Here is a 20575-nt window from a genome sequence, read left to right on the forward strand (position 1 = left end):
GGGGAAAAAATGAAGGCAGGAAATAAGGAGCAATAAAGTGAAATCAGATTTCCCAGTGTTAGGCTTATTGTAAAAGGCACTTTTTTTTTTTTTTTTGCGGTACGCGGGCCTCTCACTGTTGTGGCCCCTCCCGCTGCGGAGCACAGGCCCCGGACGCGCAGGCTCAGCGGCCATGGCTCACGGGCCCAGCCGCTCCGCGGCATGTGGGATCTTCCCGGACCGGGGCACGAGCCCGTGTCCCCTGCATCGGCAGGCGGACTCTCAACCACTGCGCCACCAGGGAAGCCCCTGAGTACTTTTTTTTTTAATATAAATTTATTTTTATTTATAGCTGTGTTGGGTCTTCGTTGCTGCGCGTGGGCTTTCTCTAGTTGCGGCGAGCGGGGGCTACTCTTCGTTCCGTTGCACAGGCCTCTCATTGGGTGGCTTCTCTTGTTGCAGAGCGAGGGCTCTAGGCGCGCGCGCTTCAGTAGTTGTGGCTCACGGGCTCTAGAGCGCAGGCTCAGTAGTTGTGGCGCACAGGCTTAGTTGCTCCGTGGCATGTGGGATCTTCCCAGACCAGGGCTTTAACCCGTGTCCCCTGCATTGGCAGGCGGATTCTTAACCACTGCGTCACCAGGGAAGCCCTGAATCTGAGTACTTTAAATACCTCATACAAGTGGAATCACACAGTATTTGTCTTTTTGTGACTTGCTTATTTCACTTAGTGTACTGTCCACAAGTTTCATTCATGTTCTAGCATGTGACAGGATTTTCTTCTTTTTGAAGGCTGGATTATATTCCAGTGTATGTACATGCCACATTTTCTTCATCCATTCACCTGTCAATAGACATTTCAGTTGCTTCTACCTTTTGGCTATTGTGAATAGTGCTGCAATGAACATGGGTGTGCAAATATCTTCAAAATCCTGTTTTCAGTTCTTTTGAACATAGAGTTGACCCTTGAATAATGCGGGCGCCAACCTTATGAGCAGTCAAAATTCTGCGTATAACTTCACAGTTGGCTCTCCACACCTGTGGTTACAAATTCGCAAATTCAACCAACTGCAGATCATGTAGTACTGTGCATTTACTGGAAAAAGATTCTGCCATTTTTCTTGAATAAATGCTTTTCAGATTCCACAAGCCTTTGGTTAACTGTCAGAGTTCTAAAATAGTTGATTTTGACCATTTCTGCCACATTGCTTTTATGGAGGAAAAACAGGTTCTTTACCATTTTTGCTGGCATCACCTCTCTCATATAAACAGAATCACATAATAGATGGGCTTTTGTGTCTTGTTTCTTTCCTTCAGTATAATGTTTTTGAGGTTCATCCACAGTGTGGAAAGTATCCATACTTTGTTCCATTTATTGCCAAATAGTATTCCATTGTATGGGTGGACCAGTACAGAAATGTTACAATGTGTCTGGGAGTTCAAGGTACTTGAAAAAGTATCACCTTGAGGATATATTTACTAATCCTCACTGGACGTATTTAATAATATAATTGGAACACTCTAAAGGAATAATTGTAACCATGTAGGTTTAATACAATGCTTTATAATTTGATGAGCTTTTTCCTTCATTTAGCTATATTATTCTTACTTCTTCTGGTGTTAGATGTTTTTGTGACTTTTCTTTTTATTCACCCCAAGCATTTGTTGGACAGTCACCAGGTCCCAGGCACTGAGGGAGGCCTGAGGATGACGGGGAGCTACATCGTAGCATTTACAGACTCACAGAGTTTACAAAACAAGGATAATTAGGTGTAAAACAGGAGAGACAGTGGTAAGTGCCATAAAGATGGTGCAACAAAGCCCTGTGAGGATGGAGCCCTGTAATATTTTATATAATTTATATTTTTAATTTAGATATCTAAATTACATTTATATAAATATAGTTAATATTTTAAATTCATAAAATAAGTCAGAAAAACAACTCTTTGAAAGAACTAAATCGTGGGACAAAAAGGCTCATCAAGAAGAATTTCATGTTTGCTTTTCCATTACCTCTACCACCTGCACTCGTCCATGATGCAGCCGGTCTGGCCGGGGGTCATTCGGCCCCTCATAGATGACGGACATGTGCTGACCCTGTTTAAAGAAACACATGAATGTGTTAGTGACTTGGTTGGGATATTTTGAGGTTTATGACTGATCTAGGAACAAACGTCTATGGATCTGCATTACGTGAGATGCCTGATTCTAAAAGAGTAGCTGCAAAATGAACTGACTGGCAAAAGGAGTAGTAACGTGGAAATGGAATAATAAGCCCTAACACGGTTCATTTTCACAAATAGGAAACGAGGAAAATTCTCTTGACTGAAAGTGGCTTAAAAAGATGGAAACAGTTTTTTTTTAAAAAAATGATGCTTTATAGTCAATGCATGAGGTGCTGGTTTCCTTACTCCCTACAGGACCGCATGGGTAGCGAGAAAGTGCTTTGGGGGTGGGTTAGTGGGGAGGGCGGGGAGGGTAGAAGGTTGGCGGGGCTGCCTGTGCAGCCTGCATAGATAGGGAGCAGCAGATCTGGCATATGGGGGAGGAATTAGCCCTGCAGCCCATACCCTGCAGGACCCAGCCCTGCTCACTTAGCCTCCGCACGCCCGTCCCCATTACGGTGGCTCTTGAGGGTCCAATGGGAGGGTCAGCACCCACAAGCAGCACGCTCACCCCACACTCACACCCACAAGTACAGCTTTTCTGTTGTAGCACCAAACCCCAAAGGGTTTCATTCATTAGAGCCAGTTTTCAGAAAGAAAAGCATTATCTGCGATCACTAATTGAAAACCTTAATCTAAGAAGCGTGCCCATAGGCTTTTAACTTCAGTGGTTTGGAGCAAAGCAGCGGAGTAAATGTTTCATGAGCCTAAATTACTTTCCATGTTTGAAGATAAATTAAGAAGAAATTTTGGTCATCACTTCTCCATGAATTCCAACAGTCTGCATTAAAATATAGGCATACTAATGGCCTGAATTTGAGATGCTCTGCAAAAATAATGAAGCTGAAATACAACATGTCATAACAGTATTCTTATCATGGAACTATTTTTCCGTAGACTATAACTCTGAAATCTTGAGTGCTTCCTTTTCAAGTTGTTTTGCAAAGGTTCCTTTGAGAACCTTTTAAAACAACAGTTCAATACACTTGGGTGCCAGTAGAAACAAAACACAACACGGCCACGCCTGAACACAAAAAGCTACCAGAATGCGAGGCCCTCATCTGGGATGAGGCATGTGGGATTTTCCAGTCCCCTCTTATACCGTGAATGACACAAGAAAACCCTTCAGGAAGCTGGAATTGCAGCGCATTAATTACAGCACAAGTTCAGGCTACGGCACCTCACCCCATGTGCAAGGTTCTGTATGTTGTAGGGGATTCAATGCAGGATGTGATATCACCCCTTACCTCAAGGAGATTTTCTAGATTGCAGTTCTGGACTGTGTGCCCGGCACATAGCATGTGGGTGTCACTTCTCAGAAAACCAAAGGGGCTCCCCACTGTCTACCTCAGGCCAAATTCCTCATCATGGCATTAAACACCCCACTTCCTACACTTCCGGGCTTGTTTTCAATGGCCCGGCACGTGCTGATAACACAGCCAACTTGGACTGCTCACCCCTGGGGCGCTGTTCCTCTGCCTAGGTTCAACTTAGTCTCTGCCAGGGAAGGGGAAGGGTGTTTCTCCTCTCACGCTCATTCTTAAAGGTGTGGCTCAAAACTAACCTTTTCCATGAAGTCTTTTGAGGGCACCGACTACATAAAACCCCACTTGGACTCCAGCTCCCACAGAGTCTTGTCTGGACTTTGTCTCAAAGGCTTACTGTTCAGTGGACTGTAGGTCTTTGGTCATTTCTCTCATCTCCCCTCCAGGTTACACTTTTTTTTTTTTTTTTTTTTTGCAGTACGCGGGCCTCTCACTGTTGTGGCCTCTCCCGTTGCAGAGCACAGGCTCCATATGTGCAGGCTTAGCAGCCTTGGCTCACGGGCCCAGTCGCTCCGCGGCATGTGGGATCCTCCCGGACCGGGGCACGAACCCATGTCCCCTGCATCGGCAGGCGGACTCTCAACCACTGCGCCACCAGGAAAGCCCCTGGTTACACTATTTTTTTGAGGACAGGGATTACCTGTCCTTTACGAGCCCAGCAATGTGACTTTGCAAACAGGGAGGTCTCAAAAATGTGAGACAAAATTGAAAGATAGAAACATAAAACAAGTTTACGATGAGGCAGTGATTGTGAGACGCCAAGTGAGAGATGGTTAAGCTCTTTGGAAGGGAAGAAAAGAGAAACCATTTGGGGCTGGGATGGTTAGGGACCAAGGATCCTGAGGAGGTGCTACATGCTCTAAACTTCCCTTTGAGTCTCTACAAAATATTGGAAATGACTTAATCTAAACTTTCTGTAGGCCACTTGTCAAGATGTCCGAAAACTGGATCGGCACCAATTGCAACCGCCACTTTCTGCTACTTGGGTCGTGTTCTGACACCTACGGTGAGCTGCACATCTGGCTTCTTTTCCAGAAGAACCATGTCACCAGGCAGTCCAAAGGACTTCATTTGGTAGGTGAGGTAGCCACCATATGAGGAAACCTGAAATTGAAATAGTAGGATTAATAGCACAAGCATTAAAAGAGAACATGGCAACATTAACTCATCTACGAAGTACACTGGCACATAGATCTGGAAAGATACACGATCAGCCTGTTAACAGTGGTCATTTCTACTGAGTGGAATTGAAGACGGCACTTTAACTTTCTACTTTCTGCCGTTTTATATCAATTAAAATGTTTAACATGAACATGATTGAGTTTTACAAGCAAGAAGATACTTCTGTTAAAAAGAAAAATAGTCACGCAGAAACAAATAAGATCCTTTTATTCTAGATGATGGCTAAACCAAAATGTCTATTTAATCCACGGCTATCCTAAGAAGTCTAGGCCATTGCTTTCCTATTTAATGGAGAGACTTGGTTAACATCTATCAGTTACAAAATGAACCTCTAAAAATAAATTGTCAAAAAAAACCTTCCCGGGCTTCCCTGGTGGCACAGTGGTTGAGAGTCCGCCTGCCAATGCAGGGGACGCGGGTTCGTGCCCCGGTCCGGGAAGATCCCACATGCCACGGAGCGGCTGGGCCCGTGAGCCATGGCTGCTGAGCCTGCGCGTCCGGAGCCTGTGCTCCGCAAGGGGAGAGGCTACAACAGTGAGAGGCCTGCGTACCACAAAACAAAACAAAACAAAAACACAACTTCCCCTGAGGGCACGTGGTGAATATTTCCTAAGTGATTCTGCATTCTCCTAGATGCATAAGCCATGTCTGCCTGTACCACCAGGTATACGGGCCTCCTCTCAGTGCTGCCTCCGCAGCATGACGGTGGTGGAAACATGGAGGTGAATGATGATGGGTTTTTTAGACAGCAACTTCACCTCTGGTCCTGATATCTCCCACCCTTAAAGTAAAAACTGATCAAGAAGGAAGGAGTGACCAAAGGATGGAAATCAGAGGCAACATCATTTCAGGGAAGGCAGACAAAATACCCTTACTGGAGATGCACATAAGCTGGAGCAGGGAGGAGGGGCAGCCCTTCAGGGCTCCCAATTCACTGAAGTGCTTCCCTAGAATCTACAGCCTACACAGCTTCACCGAGTTTTGACCTTGGAATCTGGAATTATTCCAAGGTAACATCTTGAATCATCTTATTGAGATTAAGTTTTGCCTTTTCGATGGACTGAGGAGGTTAAAAATATGTCTACGTATCCTTTGATATTCTTGCTTTCAAGAGGTGGAGCTTAATTCTCCTCCCGGAGTGTGAGCTGGGCTTTGTGACTGGGTTCTAATGAACAAAATACGTTAGAAGCGACGGTGTGTCATTTCTGAAATTGGGTTACAAAAACGTTGTTCTCCCTCCCTGTCTCTTTCTCTCTCCTCTCCCCTCCCACCCACCTCTTTCTCTCTCCCTCATTTGCTTTGGAGGAAGCCAGCTGCCATGTCATGAGGACCCTCAGGCAGCCTACGGTGGGCCTCACGTGAATAGGAACTGAGGCCTCTGACCACCAGCCAGCCAGGAACACCGGCCTGTTGACAACCACGCGAGTGAGCTTGGAAGTGGATCCTCCAGTCCCAGATGCCTGCAGCCCTGGCTGACATCTTGACCACAACCGCATGAAAGACCCTGAGCCATCCACTCCTGGATTCCTGATCCATGGAAACTGGGCAAGAAAATAATGGTCTGTTGCTTTAAGCTTCCAAGTTTGTGGGTCATTTGTTAGCCACGACTAGATGACCAGTAAGTACAGGGCTCGCCATGTGGACGTGAAGAGGCATATCACATGAGGGAGAAGTGGGGTTATACGAGAGGAGCAACATTCCCCATACTCAGAGGTCAAAATCCATAGTCCTTCAACCTGAAGACAGAATCAGAGAGCTCAGGCTGACAAGGGACGAATATTTAGTCATTGTAGATGTGAGACTACAGCATCGCCTGGGCTGGGCTCTGTGAAATCCACCCTTTCTCCAAAGCTCTATCCTGGGCCACCAGGTGCATATATCACCTGAGGATGTTTCTACTGGATGCTCACACTTCTGTCCGTATAAATGAGTGTAGGTGGTCAGATCCTGGAATAATAATTTACGCAGCAAAGGAAAAGCAACTCCTTTATAAGCTCCCCAAGGAGCGTCTAACCACACGTGACTCCCAGTCTCCCAGTTTATCCCTCTTCTCCCCCTTCCCCCCTTGGTAACCATAAGTTTGTTTTTTACTTCTGTGACATATACACACTACTACATATAAAATAGATAACTAATAAGGACTTACTGTACAGCACAGGGAACTCTACTCAATACTCTGTAATGACCTATATGGGAAAGGGATCTAAAAAAAGAGTGGGTATATGTGTATGTATGACTGATCCACTCTGCTGTACGTCTGAAACTAACAACATTGTAAATCAACTATACTCCGATAAAAACTTTAAAAAAAGAAATAAAATGTATTCATAACCACACGTGACTCTACTCATGAAAGCCGTGCTGTCCCTGGATCCTGTGCTTCTTTTAATGAGCTCATGAGTCACTTCTCAGCTTTTGTTTTCCTGACAAGGGGCCCTTCTTCTGCTTTAAAACAAAGAATTCTCAGCATTGGCATTTCAAAGCATACGTGTGCCATTCCCAGCAGATATTATTTAAATGGTTATTTCCCCAGAGTAAATTTCTTTGGCATTAAGTGAAAATCAGGAAGAACCTGGTGCAGGATTTCCTTTGTTGGTCAGCAACCATGTGGGCCCCTGAGGCCCATACACCCTCAGCCTCTCCATCTTCTGCATTTGTGATTAACCGAAGTTCTTCAGTTTTAGTAACCTGAACTTCCAGAACCTTCCTTCCAGACATCCAGTAGATGATGCCCGTGCAGTGATGGAGGAGGTCCAGCAAGAGCGTGGGAGAACAGCAGGACATGGTTACCTTGTCCCCCAGGTAGGAAGCAGGGGCGACCCACGACGCGCTGTGAACCGTTGAGGGCAGCTCCTGGAGGTCGGCCACCACGCTGCTGCTGCCCGGGTTGAAGGAGATGGGGATGTCCACTCCGTCCGCCGTCTCCAGGCGCCAGCCCATCATATCCACAAACTGAAACACAGAGACAACAGATGGAAACGTGTGCCCATGGCGTCTTTGGTGATGGTTGAATTATGCAGAGTAGAAAGAGCTGTGGGGCAGCCACCTTACTTCAAAGGCTTCCCTCCGGTATCTCCTCTCGTGTCTGACTCCAGTGAGGGAGCCCACTCCCACTCAGCCCCCACCTGACCCATCACAACTAGGAATTCTCAAAGGGTAGCGACCAGATGCATGTGGGACTCATCCTTGTAGCCCAGCACGCATCCTGGTTCCTGACATTTAGTAGGTGTTCAAAAAATATTCAAATAATACACAAATAAGGGTGTGAATAATAACTAGGAATGTGGGCACATTTTAATGGTGAGCTCCTTAGAAAATGTGATGTGGAATACAGTGGACTGCTGTCATTATTTTTCTCTAAATGGAGCGTCAAAATTATTATTATTTTAAAATATTTATTTACTTATTGGGCTGTGTTGGGTCTTAAGTTGCGGCAGGCAGGATCTTTAGTTGCAGCATGAGAACTCTTAGTTGTGGCATGTGGGATCTAGTCCCCTGACCAGGGATTGAACCCAGGCCCCCTGCATTGGGAGCACGGAGTCTTAGCCACTGGACCACAAGGGAAGTCCCAAGGAACATCAAAATTAACTATTCCCCAGATCACAAAGGAAGCCAGGAGTTAAACTATGAGGGGAAGAAAAAGAAGGAACAAGACATAGAGTCAGAATAATGCTTCTGGGTTCCCCTGAGGGTAAGAAGAGGAGACTTCAGGGTGGATTTACAAACTAATTTTTTTTTTTTCCCCATTACAAGCCTGCAAAGGAGGCAGGCAGTAAAATAGAGAAAATAATCTTTCTTTGAATACTTGCTGGACATTAAGACATGTCACACAAGAAAGCAAGCATGAGACTAATGGTTCATGGAATCATGAAGGCAACAAAAGTTTTAGTTTCCTGGAGTTAATTTTAAAACAGGTGAGAAGGAAAGTAAAACAGGAAGATAAGCAGATAAGAAGAAATGAGGGGCAAGAACAACTAACTCCATTTATTTAATGAGTTTTTATTGAGCATCTACTATGTTCCAGATCCTGCTCAAGGCACTGGGATTGTATCAAGGAGCTTACATGTGAGTGGTGGAGAAAATAGATACGTAATAAACAACCTTTAGAACTGTGATACACGCTATGAAGTACACAGAGAAGGGTGAAGCCACAGAGTGAGGGATGGCATCTCTAAGCACTTGAGCAGACAGCTGATGAACTGAGGGACATGAGGACACCTGGGGACAGAACACTGCAGGCTGAGGACCAGCGAGCACAACGCTTAACATTCTAACCAAGCAAGATGCTAAAAAACCCCACAACCCTTCACGTTTCATGCCAATGCGTTACTTCCTCATTTGGGAGTACTAAATAAAAACAAAAGGAGTCTAATGCCCTGCCTACCTTAGCTCTCCTCTTATGTGAGCTGTGACAACGATGACTGACACCGAAACAAAAGCAGCTGGTACAACCTTTGGGGTTCGCTGGGTCCAGGTAGAATGACCCTTCCTGACACACGTTACATTCTGTACCTTCCACATTTTCCTATTGAAGAAAAACATGAAACAAGAGGTCATTCCTTCTAAAGTTTCTCTGATTGAAGAGAGCTACATGCACAAATTAAGTATCAACATAAGATGATAGAACATGGATGCTAACAAAGCATCCAAAGTTACATGGCTGTTAAGCTTTTTACCACATTAATTATTTACACTTTTTTTTTTTTGTGGTACGCAGGCCTCTCACTTCTGTGGCCTCTCCCATTGCGGAGCACAGGCTCCGGACGCGCAGGCTTAGCGGCCATGGCTCACGGGCCCAGCCGCTCTGTGGCATGTGGGATCTTCCCGGACCAGGGCACGAACCCATGTCCCCTGCATCGGCAGGCGGACTCTCAACCATTGCGCCAGCAGGGAAGCCCCTCACATTAATTATTTAAACTTTTATACCATGTACAAATGGAAGAGAGGATTTCCTAAATTTCATAAGATGCCCTTTGGCAACCTGAAGGTAGAGAAAGAGCACCAGAAGGATTCACAATATGGGGGGAAGGGGTTCATCCCACTTACTACCGCTTTAGAACATCCACTGGGACTCGGGGGCTCTCCTACACCCTGCAGAATGCCTTGGAGCAGAGATGATTAACCTGGGGTGCATGGGGCAGGAATAGGCTTCAGGGGAACCCATATACCTCTTGAAACTATAGACAAACGTTTGTGTCGATTTTTCTGAAGACAGTATATATCTGTCATCAGATTCTTAAGGAGGTCTGTGGCCTCTTCAAAGGACAAGAGCAGTGCGGGGGCGGGGGGGAGGTCTTCGCTTCTAACTATTTCTATCCAATGAGAATGACTAGAAAATGCTACAGTCATTATGGAAATCTATCTTGGGTCAATCCCATTTCCCACCGGTTTTTATACAATGACTCAGTATGAAGACCCTCCACAATTGTCAGTGGCCAACGTCCGCAGCATTGCACATTCCGTCTTACCTTGCAGAGACAAGACCCTGTCCCCGGGTCACAGCCTGCTGGCTCAGTCCCATCTCTGTTGCATTGGCAGGGGAGGCACTCAGGGAAGCGGTAGAAGCCGGAAGCACACCGGTCACACTGCCGCCCTGTGATTCTGGGCTTGCATCTGTACTTAAGCAAAGGAAGCAAACGTCCTCATCATCTTTCTACACACACTTCTAAAGCCGACCTGCACTGCCGCAAAGCAGTTGCTGTATGAAGCCAGTTAAATAGACACAGGGCCTGTCCACGGGGTGCTAGCGTCCAAGGCAGAATGGAGAGAAGCGGATACAAGGCACTCACACAAAATAGCTCAAGGTGACCGTCATCCTGATGACGAAATGGGTCAAAAGATACACACTTCCAGTTATAAAATGAACAGGTCCCTGGGATGTCATGTACAGCATGGTGACTATAGTTAATAACACCGCATTGCGTTATTTGAAAGTTGGTAAGAGAGTAAATCTTAAAAATACTTCTCATGAGAAAAAAAAATTTGTAACTATGTACGGTGACGGTGACGGGTAAGTCTAACTAGACTTACCGTGGTGATCATTTCACAATGTATACAAATAGCGAATTATTATGTATACACCTGAAACTAATATAATGTTACATGTCAGTTATACCTTAATTAAAAAAAAACAATGACCATCATTGATGTGATTCCAAGGGCCAGGCTTGGTACTAGGCTCTGGGGTGCACAGAAGGACACAGTCCCTGGGCCTGAGAGCTCTTAAGCGTTGAGGTGGAAATGTGAACGATATACACACAGGATCTAAACAGGGGTTAGAGGGCCAGCTCGGACCCAGCATCCCTGGGGGAGGTGATGCCTGAGCTGAGTGTAAAAGGCCAAATATCCCGGGGGTAGGAGGTGGGACAGGCGTTCCAGACAGCAGGAACAGGGGGACACAGCTTGGCATGTGCAGGGAACATAGCGGGTGCTCCTGGAGCAGGGGTATGAGCAGGGATGCTGAACCATGAGCCTGGAGAGGCGGGAAGGGGCCGGCTCATGTGGACGGAGGTGCTGGCCATTGTGACACTGTCCCGGGGCCCTGGAGCGCGGGGCTGAGCCCTGCACACTGAAGGCCGACTGGCCGGAGTTTCACCCCAGCTCTCACATGTATCAGACACAGCGTCTCAGCAAGTTATCCAACTTCTCAAGGCCTTGCTTTCTCGTCTGAGGGAGACAGGAAGCGGTAGCCGCTGCCTCCCAGGACCACCGTCATCTTGGAAAGCTTTCAGAGAGGAAGGAGGGCAGCTGGCTGTGTGTGAAGGACTGAGCTGAGATCGGTTCCACAGCAGGTAGATGAGGGGGCTGAACGAGGGCAGAGGTTCTCAGTATGGATGGGGGGATGGGTTCCAAACTACCTTAGGGGGAGGATGCTGGGGCTCATCATGGTCTGGGTGAGACGACAGAAGGCAAGGAGGACCCCCAGTGGTCTGGCTGGACAGTGGAGCAGGGAGGGAGGCGGGCAACGGCCTGTGTGGGGCTGGGCTCCAAGGAGGCTCCAGGGAGCTCTGAGCACAAGAGTGGCTGAGAAAACACTAGAGGCTTCTCAGGGCTGAGAAGCCCAACACCCGAGACGTGAGGAGAGGAAGTGGCAGCTTGGTCACTGAGCTCCACAGCTGAAGCCTGATGGATCTATATACTGATTTTTTCTTGTGGGTCCAAAGAAAGTATTTGGAAATCTGCTTTCTATTAGACTGTTAGGAGTACAATCTGATTTGAAATATTTTATCGTTAACTTGCTACCAAATGTAAGCTATCACCTATCTCACTCGAGGATAATGAAGATATGGTATCTATATACAATGGAATACTACTAGCCATAAAAAGGAATGAAATCTTGTCGTCTGCAGCAACATGGATGGACTTGGAGAGCGTTCTGCTAAGTGAAATAAGTCAGACAGAGAAATGCAAATACTGTATCATCTCACTTATATATGGAATCTAAAAAATACAACAAACTAGTGAATATAACAAAAAAGCAGCAGACTCCCAGATATTGAGAACAAACTGGTGGCTATCAGTGGGGAGAGGGAAGTGGGGGAGGAAGCGGTACAAACTATCATGCATAAAATAAGCTGTAAAGATATATTGTACAACACCAATATTTTATAGTAACTGTAAGTGGAGCGTAACCTTTAAAAAGTGTGAATCACTATAGTGTACACCTGTAGTTTATATAATATCGTGCATCAACTATACGTCAATTAAAAAAATAATCTCACCCCAGGGACCATCCCCAAACAAGACAACTATAACTTTATATCCCAGTAAGTTTGCCTTTGGCAAGTATCTGCTTAAAATTAAGAAAAGCATATTCTGTACGTGATTAAGAACACAAACTTGGGACCAGGTGGCCTAGGTTTGAATCCCAACTCTGCTACTTACAGGAAGCTCGAGCAATTAATCTCTTTACAACTGACTTTCCTCATCTGTAAAAGTAGCTCATAATACCCACTTCATAGGATCACCGTGAGAATTTAATAAACATCTAAAAACCTTAGAAGAGTGCCGTGCACATGTAAGTATTTGCTATCATTACTCCTGTTACGGTATCAGCTAAGGGGAGCAGATGTGTTTCCCTTTATCCCACTCACCACAGCTAAAAAGACAAAATCACTTTTACCTGCAAGGCCTGCTGACCGGTCAAATGTCATTCAGCACAGCCCCACCCCCTCATCTCCCTCCCTACCTGATACCTGCAGGGACTGTTTCCGTGAGGAAGAAAAGTATTCTCCAAATCACACCTCTAGTGCTTTAGGTGGAAGGTGGAAGCAGTCTGCTTGGAGCGATTGCTGCAGACTCGGGACTGCAAACTCTGGAAGAGGTCAGGGACCCTCTGGGAAGCTGGAGAAACTATGGGCCATCTCAGAAAAGTACTTCCACCCACTCACAGGTTATATCACCTCTCTCTCTCTCTCTCTCTCTCTCTCTTTCTAGCACTCATAATTTTGTTCCTAGGCCCAGGTTAATAACAACCTACTCTCTTCTTGTGAATCCCAAACTAAATGCAATCACAGGCCAGCAGAAAATTGACTGTTCCCAGATGACTCCCTATTTCTGGAGCACAAGAACTCTGGTGGGTGCGAGATGGGAAGGGAGAGTACAGATAACCCCTCCAAATAAAACTGTCTGGAAGAAGAAACCTAGATCAGAGGAGGAACTTTGGCAACGACCCGACTCAGCCTGGGCATTCACTGCTCCTCCCACCGGCAGTGAGGAAAAGGATGCTGTGCTCAGGGCTCTTGTCACAAAGTGCCATCCAGGCAGCCTGTCGTCCTGAAGTCCAGGACACTTCTTTTAGCAAACACACAGGGCTGCTGGCCAACCTGTACATTCACGGAAGGCTGGTGCCCACGAGCCTCTCACACCCTGAGTGCCTCCGGGGGACAAGTGACCCTGAGCGTTGACCTGGACCCGGGCCTTGAAGGTGAGGACAGGCAGACAGGAGCCTCTTATATTTTTACTTCACTGGAAAAGAAAGGAAGGGGAGTATTTTGCAGGGTGGACAGCTGCGCAAGCCGCTTCTCGAGACCAGGAGAAACGTCTGCCTGTTTACTTCAGGGCGTCCGTGGGATGACATGGTGGGAGGGAGAGCTGGGCAGAGAGGGTGTAACTGCGTCGGTAACATGGGATGAAGCGCTGAACCTCACTCAGCACGTAGGTAGCAGCCGAGCACAGGAGAGCGGATAGAAAAAAGCAAAAAGCTGAACAGAGTGATAGCAGCAGTGGCCTGGGAGCTGAACCCCAGGACCCCGGGTGGGACTGATGGGCAAGGGTTCACCACAACATGGAAAATACGATGTCTGGATTCTGTGTAATGCCACGCCGAGAGCAATGAACACGTGAATCCCGCGCAAAAACAGGCAACCAAAGGAGCTCTGTGTGGTGCCATGACAACAGGGAATAAGAAGGAAACTTCCTCCTCGAAGTCTGGCTGAATGTCTTTTAAAAACGACCTAAAGTCAGCCTGACCTTGCACACTCCTCCAGGGAGACGCTGTGCTACCGGAGGAGCTGCCCTTCCTGCAACGGCAAGAAGGTTCCAGTTGCTGCTGCCAGGAGGTGCAGAGTAGCAGCACTGAGGATGCGGGTCAAGTGAAGTCATCTCCACGGCAACGAGCTCAGGGCCAAACATTATGAAATGACACCGGCAAGTGTGTGGGTGCTCGTGTGTCTCACAGGTCACCGGAAAGTCGGGCATTAGGGTGAACTCTACCCTTTGCTCATTAAATACCACGGATCCCTTAATATTGCATTCCATTCAAGTCCAGTTTTAAACTAGAATCCAAAGTCTACCTTATATTCATTCGTTTATTCATCCTATAATTACTGAGTGCCTTCTATTGATATATACACATCCTCGTGTTAGGGGACATGGGAGGGAGGGGAAAAAGTAGAATAAGCCTGTCTTGACCTTCGCGCATTTTCACTGAGGACATGGGACATAGAGATGCAGAAAGTAAGGTAATCACGTGAGAGATGGGATGGCTAAGCTTAGAACTAGCTTTCGGCAATGAGATGACAAGGGTACCTCTGTGGGCTTGCAGTGGCTTCATGCCTTCTTTGCATTTGTACCTTTCATACAGAATCCTTGAAGGATGTGGATAATTTGGGGGTAACAGAAGAGGGGAAAGGAGAGCTGATAACTGAACTGAGGCAAATAGTGTTTAGAGAAAGTGAGAAAAACCAGAGAAGCTGAAAAAAGGCTTAAGTTAGGTGAGTGGGGGCCAGATCACCACGGAAAGCTGGTCTTTATCTTCTCAGACGATGGAGACTTGAGGAAGGTTCTTACGCAAAGAGTAATGTGATGGACGTGGTGCCAGTCAGAGCCACTTCCGCCCCCCAGCAGCCTGCACACAATATGGCGCTCATTATGCTGCGCTGTCATTATTGATTAGTAGAGGGTCCCCTACCAGACCATGACCTCTCATTAGCAGGTATGTGTGCCTTTGGCAGGAAGCACAGCACCCAAACTGGAGTAGGCGCTGGATATGGTTTGAGTCTTAAAACATACTAACTGATGAAACAGAATTTAAAGCCAAAAACAAAAACAAAACATCACAGGGACTGAAGAAAATGTTTCCTCCTAGTTTTTAAAACACCCCACACACCAAGAAGATGAAATCATAGACACATGTGCATTTATCAACATTCTCTATGCACTAATAAAAAAATTATGGAGAAAATCGATTTTTAAAGCCCAGTATAATTGTGTACCAGCATATTCCCCTTCAATTAGGGAGAAAAGAAGGAAGGAAGGAAGGAAGGAAGGAAAGGTGAAGGGAGGAAGGAAGGAAGAAAGGAAGCCAGGAAAAGGAAGGTCAATTCGGAGACTGTCAAGATCATTCACACAGGAAGTGGTAATAAAGGACTTCACCAGGCGGAAGTACCTGCAGGGGGCCATCGAAGGAAGGGGGATAATACACACTTTGTTAGAAGTTGACACCTGATTGACTGTAGGAAAAAGGAATTGACTCTAAGGTGATGCTGAGATTTTAGGCTTTGGGGACCGGGAGGAGGCTGTCACCAATATGTAGAATTTTTTAAAAAACATTCAAAGAGAGGAATGGCCTGAAAGGCAAGACAATGGCAAGGGTTTCAGACATGGAATCAGTGTAGAATTTAGGAGTTGAGAGGGCCCTTAAAGATCATCTAATCTAACACTCCATTATACATGTGAGGGGACAGGAGCTCAGAGGTCAGGGGACTTGTCCGCCAAGGCCCTCCCTAAGGAAAACCAATAGGGGAACCCAGGTAGAACTGATTTTCAACGAATGTGGGATAAGACAGCCGTCAGGGATCAGAACTGGAGCTCTGGATCTGGGAATCATCAAGGGTCGGGTGGTTGAAGCCAGGAGAATGGGTGGGGCTTCAGGAGGACAAAGTATAAAGGGCAGAAGGCAGACAGCCAAGTGCCTCGCAAATAATAACAACAGCTAATACTGGGTGCAAGTGTGTGTCAGGTACTATTCTAAGGGTTTTCACACAGGATATTTAACCCTCTAGAGAACTTTAAAAGGTAGGCGCCTCCGGGACAGAGGAAACGTAAGTGAGAACTCTGAGCTCTGTCCGTCCCCATCCGCCCTGCTCACCACCGTGTCCCAGCACCTGCCTGCACGCTGTCTGGAATTTACCATTCCTATTATTTGATGAGGTGCCTCAAAGGGATTGCTTCTCCAGGTTGTTAGGGCTTGTGGATTTCTGCCGACCTGGAAGTACTTCTGTTCCCAGAATGCCAAGTCTACGACCTTTTCTGGTATTTTGTTTCTCCATCTAACACATTTAGTAAATCTGTGAGACGGGCTGAGATCAGGGTCCCCCCCAAAATGGCTTTCCTTTTGCTGCTGCTCTTCTGAAAAGGCACGTTTGCACATGTGGTTTCACTGGACGTCCAGGTGAACTGCCATCTCCTAAAATCGATCTTAAAATGTCTTGAAAGTCATCGATGTGACAATAGTCTTTTAAAGCAGTGATTCCCAGCATCTGTGTATCTGATTGATAAAATCTTCTGAGGCTATTCTAGCTCTTCTGTTTGTTCAAAGAATCTGATGGCACAATCATCCACTATTAAAAGCAGATGAAAATGTACTTTTTCATTGCTATTATATCTGATTCAATTACTGTGATGCTATAAAAAAAATGAAATTTTGATCAAAATAAGCACCTTTAAGACCACAATCCCGACAGAGTTGTCCCAAACAATGGACTTTTTATCACTTATACAATATACTTTTGTAATATTTTCCATGATACAATCAGAGATTGAAGAAGAAATCAAATCAGAGTTTTAAATTTAGGTGGGTGGGAAGTTGGAGATGATTTTACCAAGCTTCATTTTATAGATTAGGAAGCTGAGACCAAGGAAGGCAAAGCAACTTGCCCAGAGTCTCCTGGCTAGTTCATGACAAAGATAAGCAAGAACTCAATTTTATGGCTCCAATTGAATTTATTTCCACTTGTGTCTAAAATTACAGCACTAGTTTCAATTAAGAACAAACTGAGTATTGTGGATTGCTGCAATTATTTCTGTAATTCATTTTAAAGGAGATTAATATTTATAACAGTTCGATTTCCCTTTAGTATGATAAATGTTAACACCTCTAAATAGTCAAATAAAATTTGAAAATTCAAATTTTTCAGCTTTGTGATTTGTGATAACTTGTACAACTGTAAGAGAGTCTGTTGTATCACTGAGAAAGGATATGTTCTTCTTTTTATTGCAAGTTCCAGGTTTCTTTGATTACTTCTTTTACTTTAATGTTAGGTTCCTCTAAACACATTCTTCATTTTCATTAGGGTATTTTCAGGGGCAGCGGGGAGCATTCTTTCCTCTAATATTTTCTAAAGAAATAATCCTTTAGGCAATCAAAAGCTTTTTTGGCATCAACACTGGAATTATCATGGGTAATTTGTGCAATTTACAGTCATGTAATAAACTGAAGTTTTTCTTACATTATCTGCCAAGGCCCTTTCATGACAAATCCACTTTGATCATGGAAAGATGTGTCATCCCATTAGGTGATTACAATCTTTTTGGTAATGTGAGGATAAATAATTTCACATCTTGGTTTGGTCAATGAGATTCCATTCCTGTTGATGTTCCCTTGGGTGTGGGCAAAACTACTATACAACATGTCTCAGTCCTGAGTTAGGAATTTTCTAGTCTACTAAACTGTCATTGGTTAGTGAAGGTTTGTTAAATTCTCCTTAGAATTTGTACCTAACATCCTATGGTAAATCTCTCTCTCATAGATGGTGCCTTAACTGATTTTTACAGTTTTTAATGCGTTCTCAGTTTCCTTTTTCTGTGGTGGCAGCATTGAGAAACTGTGTGTGAGGTCCTGTTTGCAGCAACTTCTTCTGCTGACCATCCACGTCCTTTTAAAACTCTCGCACTGGTTCTCAGACAGTGAATTCTCCTGCTTCTCTTCCTGCCTGAAAACTGCTTCTCCACCTCCTTGGCTCCTTTGCCTCCTATGATTAAACATAGGGACCCCCTCCAGGACCCACACCTGTTTTCCCTCCTGTGTGTCCACACCTTCTCCTTGGGGTCCTCTCTCACTCTAACCCACGTACATGGTTCCCCAACCTCTACCCCCAGCCCCAAACTCTTCACGTGGGTGATCTGTTTTCAAAAGAAAATCTGAAGTAGTCACTATGGAAAAACAGAACTTTCTTGGACTTGTTGGCACTTATTTTGTGACTTAGTAAGTTTTTATTTTTAATTAAATATGGAGGCACTGGAATGTTTTCAGTATTTAGGGCTCTGAGTGTCTTCATGCAGCTGTGATTGGAGCCACTACAGAGTCTTGGGCTTCGTCCTCTGCCAGGATTCCATCCCCCAATAACTGTTCCACGTCCCCCTGTTTATCTCCTCTCCTGTTCCTCCGTCTAGTTTTTTTCTTTATTTTTCCCAAGGTTATGCATTGCGCATTCTGCTGTTCAAACGGAAACTTGTTCTTTCAGGCTTTCTTACATCCAGATTCCCAGCCCCTTAAGTCAGCAAAGGATTTTAATGCTAAGACCTCCCTCTCTGCTTATCCCCCTTATTTGTCAGACTATTCTTTCCTCTGAAGGATTCATGCAAACCCATTCCACATAAAGACGTTGGATTCTTTCCTTAGACTTGTTTTTCAAATATACGAAAAGGAATATTATTCCTAGTTCAATCTGTTTCCCTTTTTATAACACCCTGGATTTCCTTTTCTGAAGCCAGTTCTAATTCTACAGTTTCTTTAGGTCTGGTCTCTCACTTCTTCTACAAAGTTGATTGGGTCATGACTGGCACATCTAGGTCCTTTGAGCTTCCCACTTATCCATCTTCTCCAGCCACAAGACAGCAGGCAACTCCTGGGCACAGGGCATCTTTTTGTTCTGTAGCATCCCTGCAGGTCCTGGTAGAAGCCTGTGCTTCCACACTAAGTGCCCATGAATCAGGAGTTTATTGGAAATAGGTCAGACATCTTCACAGGCCTATTGGTGCATTCGGAACCCAATGCAAAGTCTTTAGTAATGAACTAAGTGCCTGACTTCCTTCCAGAGAATCGCGTAAGCACTGGAGGGACCAGAAACAAATGTATGTGATGAAAGCTCTCTGATAACACCTCAAAATTCTTTGTACCGGTCACATTCCATTTAGGCTCATAGTTGGAGAAGGACAGGCAACCGACTTGACTCACAGAGGACTCACAACCTGTGGTTTTAAAGACTTGGAATCTTCCATGACTCAAATTCTCACTCAGCTTCCTTCCCAGAGGACAAAGGAACTGTTAGACGCTGGGCAACAATCAGAAGTGTGGCTAAAGGTCCTTCATCAGGAAAAGTAAACGTCGCTGCTATAGAGAGTTGAATTTTGTCCCCAAAAGGTACGTTCAAGTTCTAATCCCCAGTACCTAGATTGTGACCTTATTTGGAAATAGGGTTTTTGCAGACATAATCAAGTTAAGATGAGGTCATACCGGAGTAAGGCAGGCCCTAGTCCAATAGGACTGGTGTCCTTATAAAAAAAGAAAGACACAGGTATATATACAATGGAATACTACTCAGCCATAAAAAAGAATGAAATGTTGCATTTGCAACAGCATGGATGGACTTGGAGGGTATTATGCTGAGTGAAATAAGTCAGACAGAGAAAGACAAATACTGTATATCACTTATACGTGGAGTCTAAAAACTAGAACAAATTAGTGAATATGACAAAACAGAAACAGACTCACAGATACAGAGAACAAACTAGAGGCTACCAGTGGGGAGAGGAAAGCAGGGGCAAGATAGGAGTAGGGGATTAAGAGGTACAAAGTACTATATACAAAATAAATAAGGGAACCCTCCTACACTGTTGGTGGGAAAGTATATTGGTGCAGCCACTATGGAAAACAGTTATGGAGGTTTCTCAAAAAACTAAAAATAGAGTTATCATATGATCCAGCAATCCCAGGCCTGGACATATATCTGGAAAAGACGAAAACTCTAATTCGAAAAGATACATGCACCCTAATGTTCATAGCAGCACTATTTACAATAGCCAGGACATGGAAGCAACCTAAGCATCCATCAACAGATGAATGGATAGAGAAGATGTGGTGTATATAATATATGCAATGGAATATTACTCAGCCATAAAAAAGAATGAAATAATGCCTTTTGCCACAACATGGATGGACCTAGAGCGTATCATACTAAGTGAAGTCAGACAGAGAAAGACAAATATTATATGACATCACTTATATGTGGAATCTAAAAAAAATAGTACTTATTTACGAAACAGAAACAGATTCACAGACATAAAAAACACACTTATGGTTTCCACTGGGGAAGGTGAGAGGGATAAGTTGAGAGTATGGGATTAACAGATGCACTCTACCATATATAAAATAGATAAATAACAAGGTCCTACTGTATAGTGCAGGGAATTATATTCAATATCTTG

The 20575-nt window shown here is 44.9% G+C and overlaps 1 protein-coding gene across 2 annotated transcripts in view; it reads right to left on the reverse strand.

Annotated features, from left to right (window-relative positions):
- The window catches only part of LAMA3 (laminin subunit alpha 3), a 240003-nt gene that overhangs the window by 80505 nt on the left and 138923 nt on the right, over window positions 1-20575 (reverse strand). For both annotated transcript variants that reach the window (XM_029230133.1, XM_029230150.1), the window contains 5 exons: window positions 10117-10261; window positions 9033-9173; window positions 7439-7600; window positions 4472-4570; window positions 1990-2073 (listed from right to left, as the gene is read on the reverse strand). In XM_029230133.1, the coding sequence (XP_029085966.1) occupies window positions 1990-2073; window positions 4472-4570; window positions 7439-7600; window positions 9033-9173; window positions 10117-10261 (631 nt within the window). The remainder of the gene's footprint in view (window positions 1-1989; window positions 2074-4471; window positions 4571-7438; window positions 7601-9032; window positions 9174-10116; window positions 10262-20575) is intronic.

This window comes from Monodon monoceros, unplaced genomic scaffold (assembly GCF_005190385.1).
Source record: "Monodon monoceros isolate NGI ecotype Baffin Bay Population unplaced genomic scaffold, NGI_Narwhal_1 Super_Scaffold_1, whole genome shotgun sequence".
In the NCBI taxonomy this organism is placed as follows: domain Eukaryota; kingdom Metazoa; phylum Chordata; class Mammalia; order Artiodactyla; family Monodontidae; genus Monodon; species Monodon monoceros.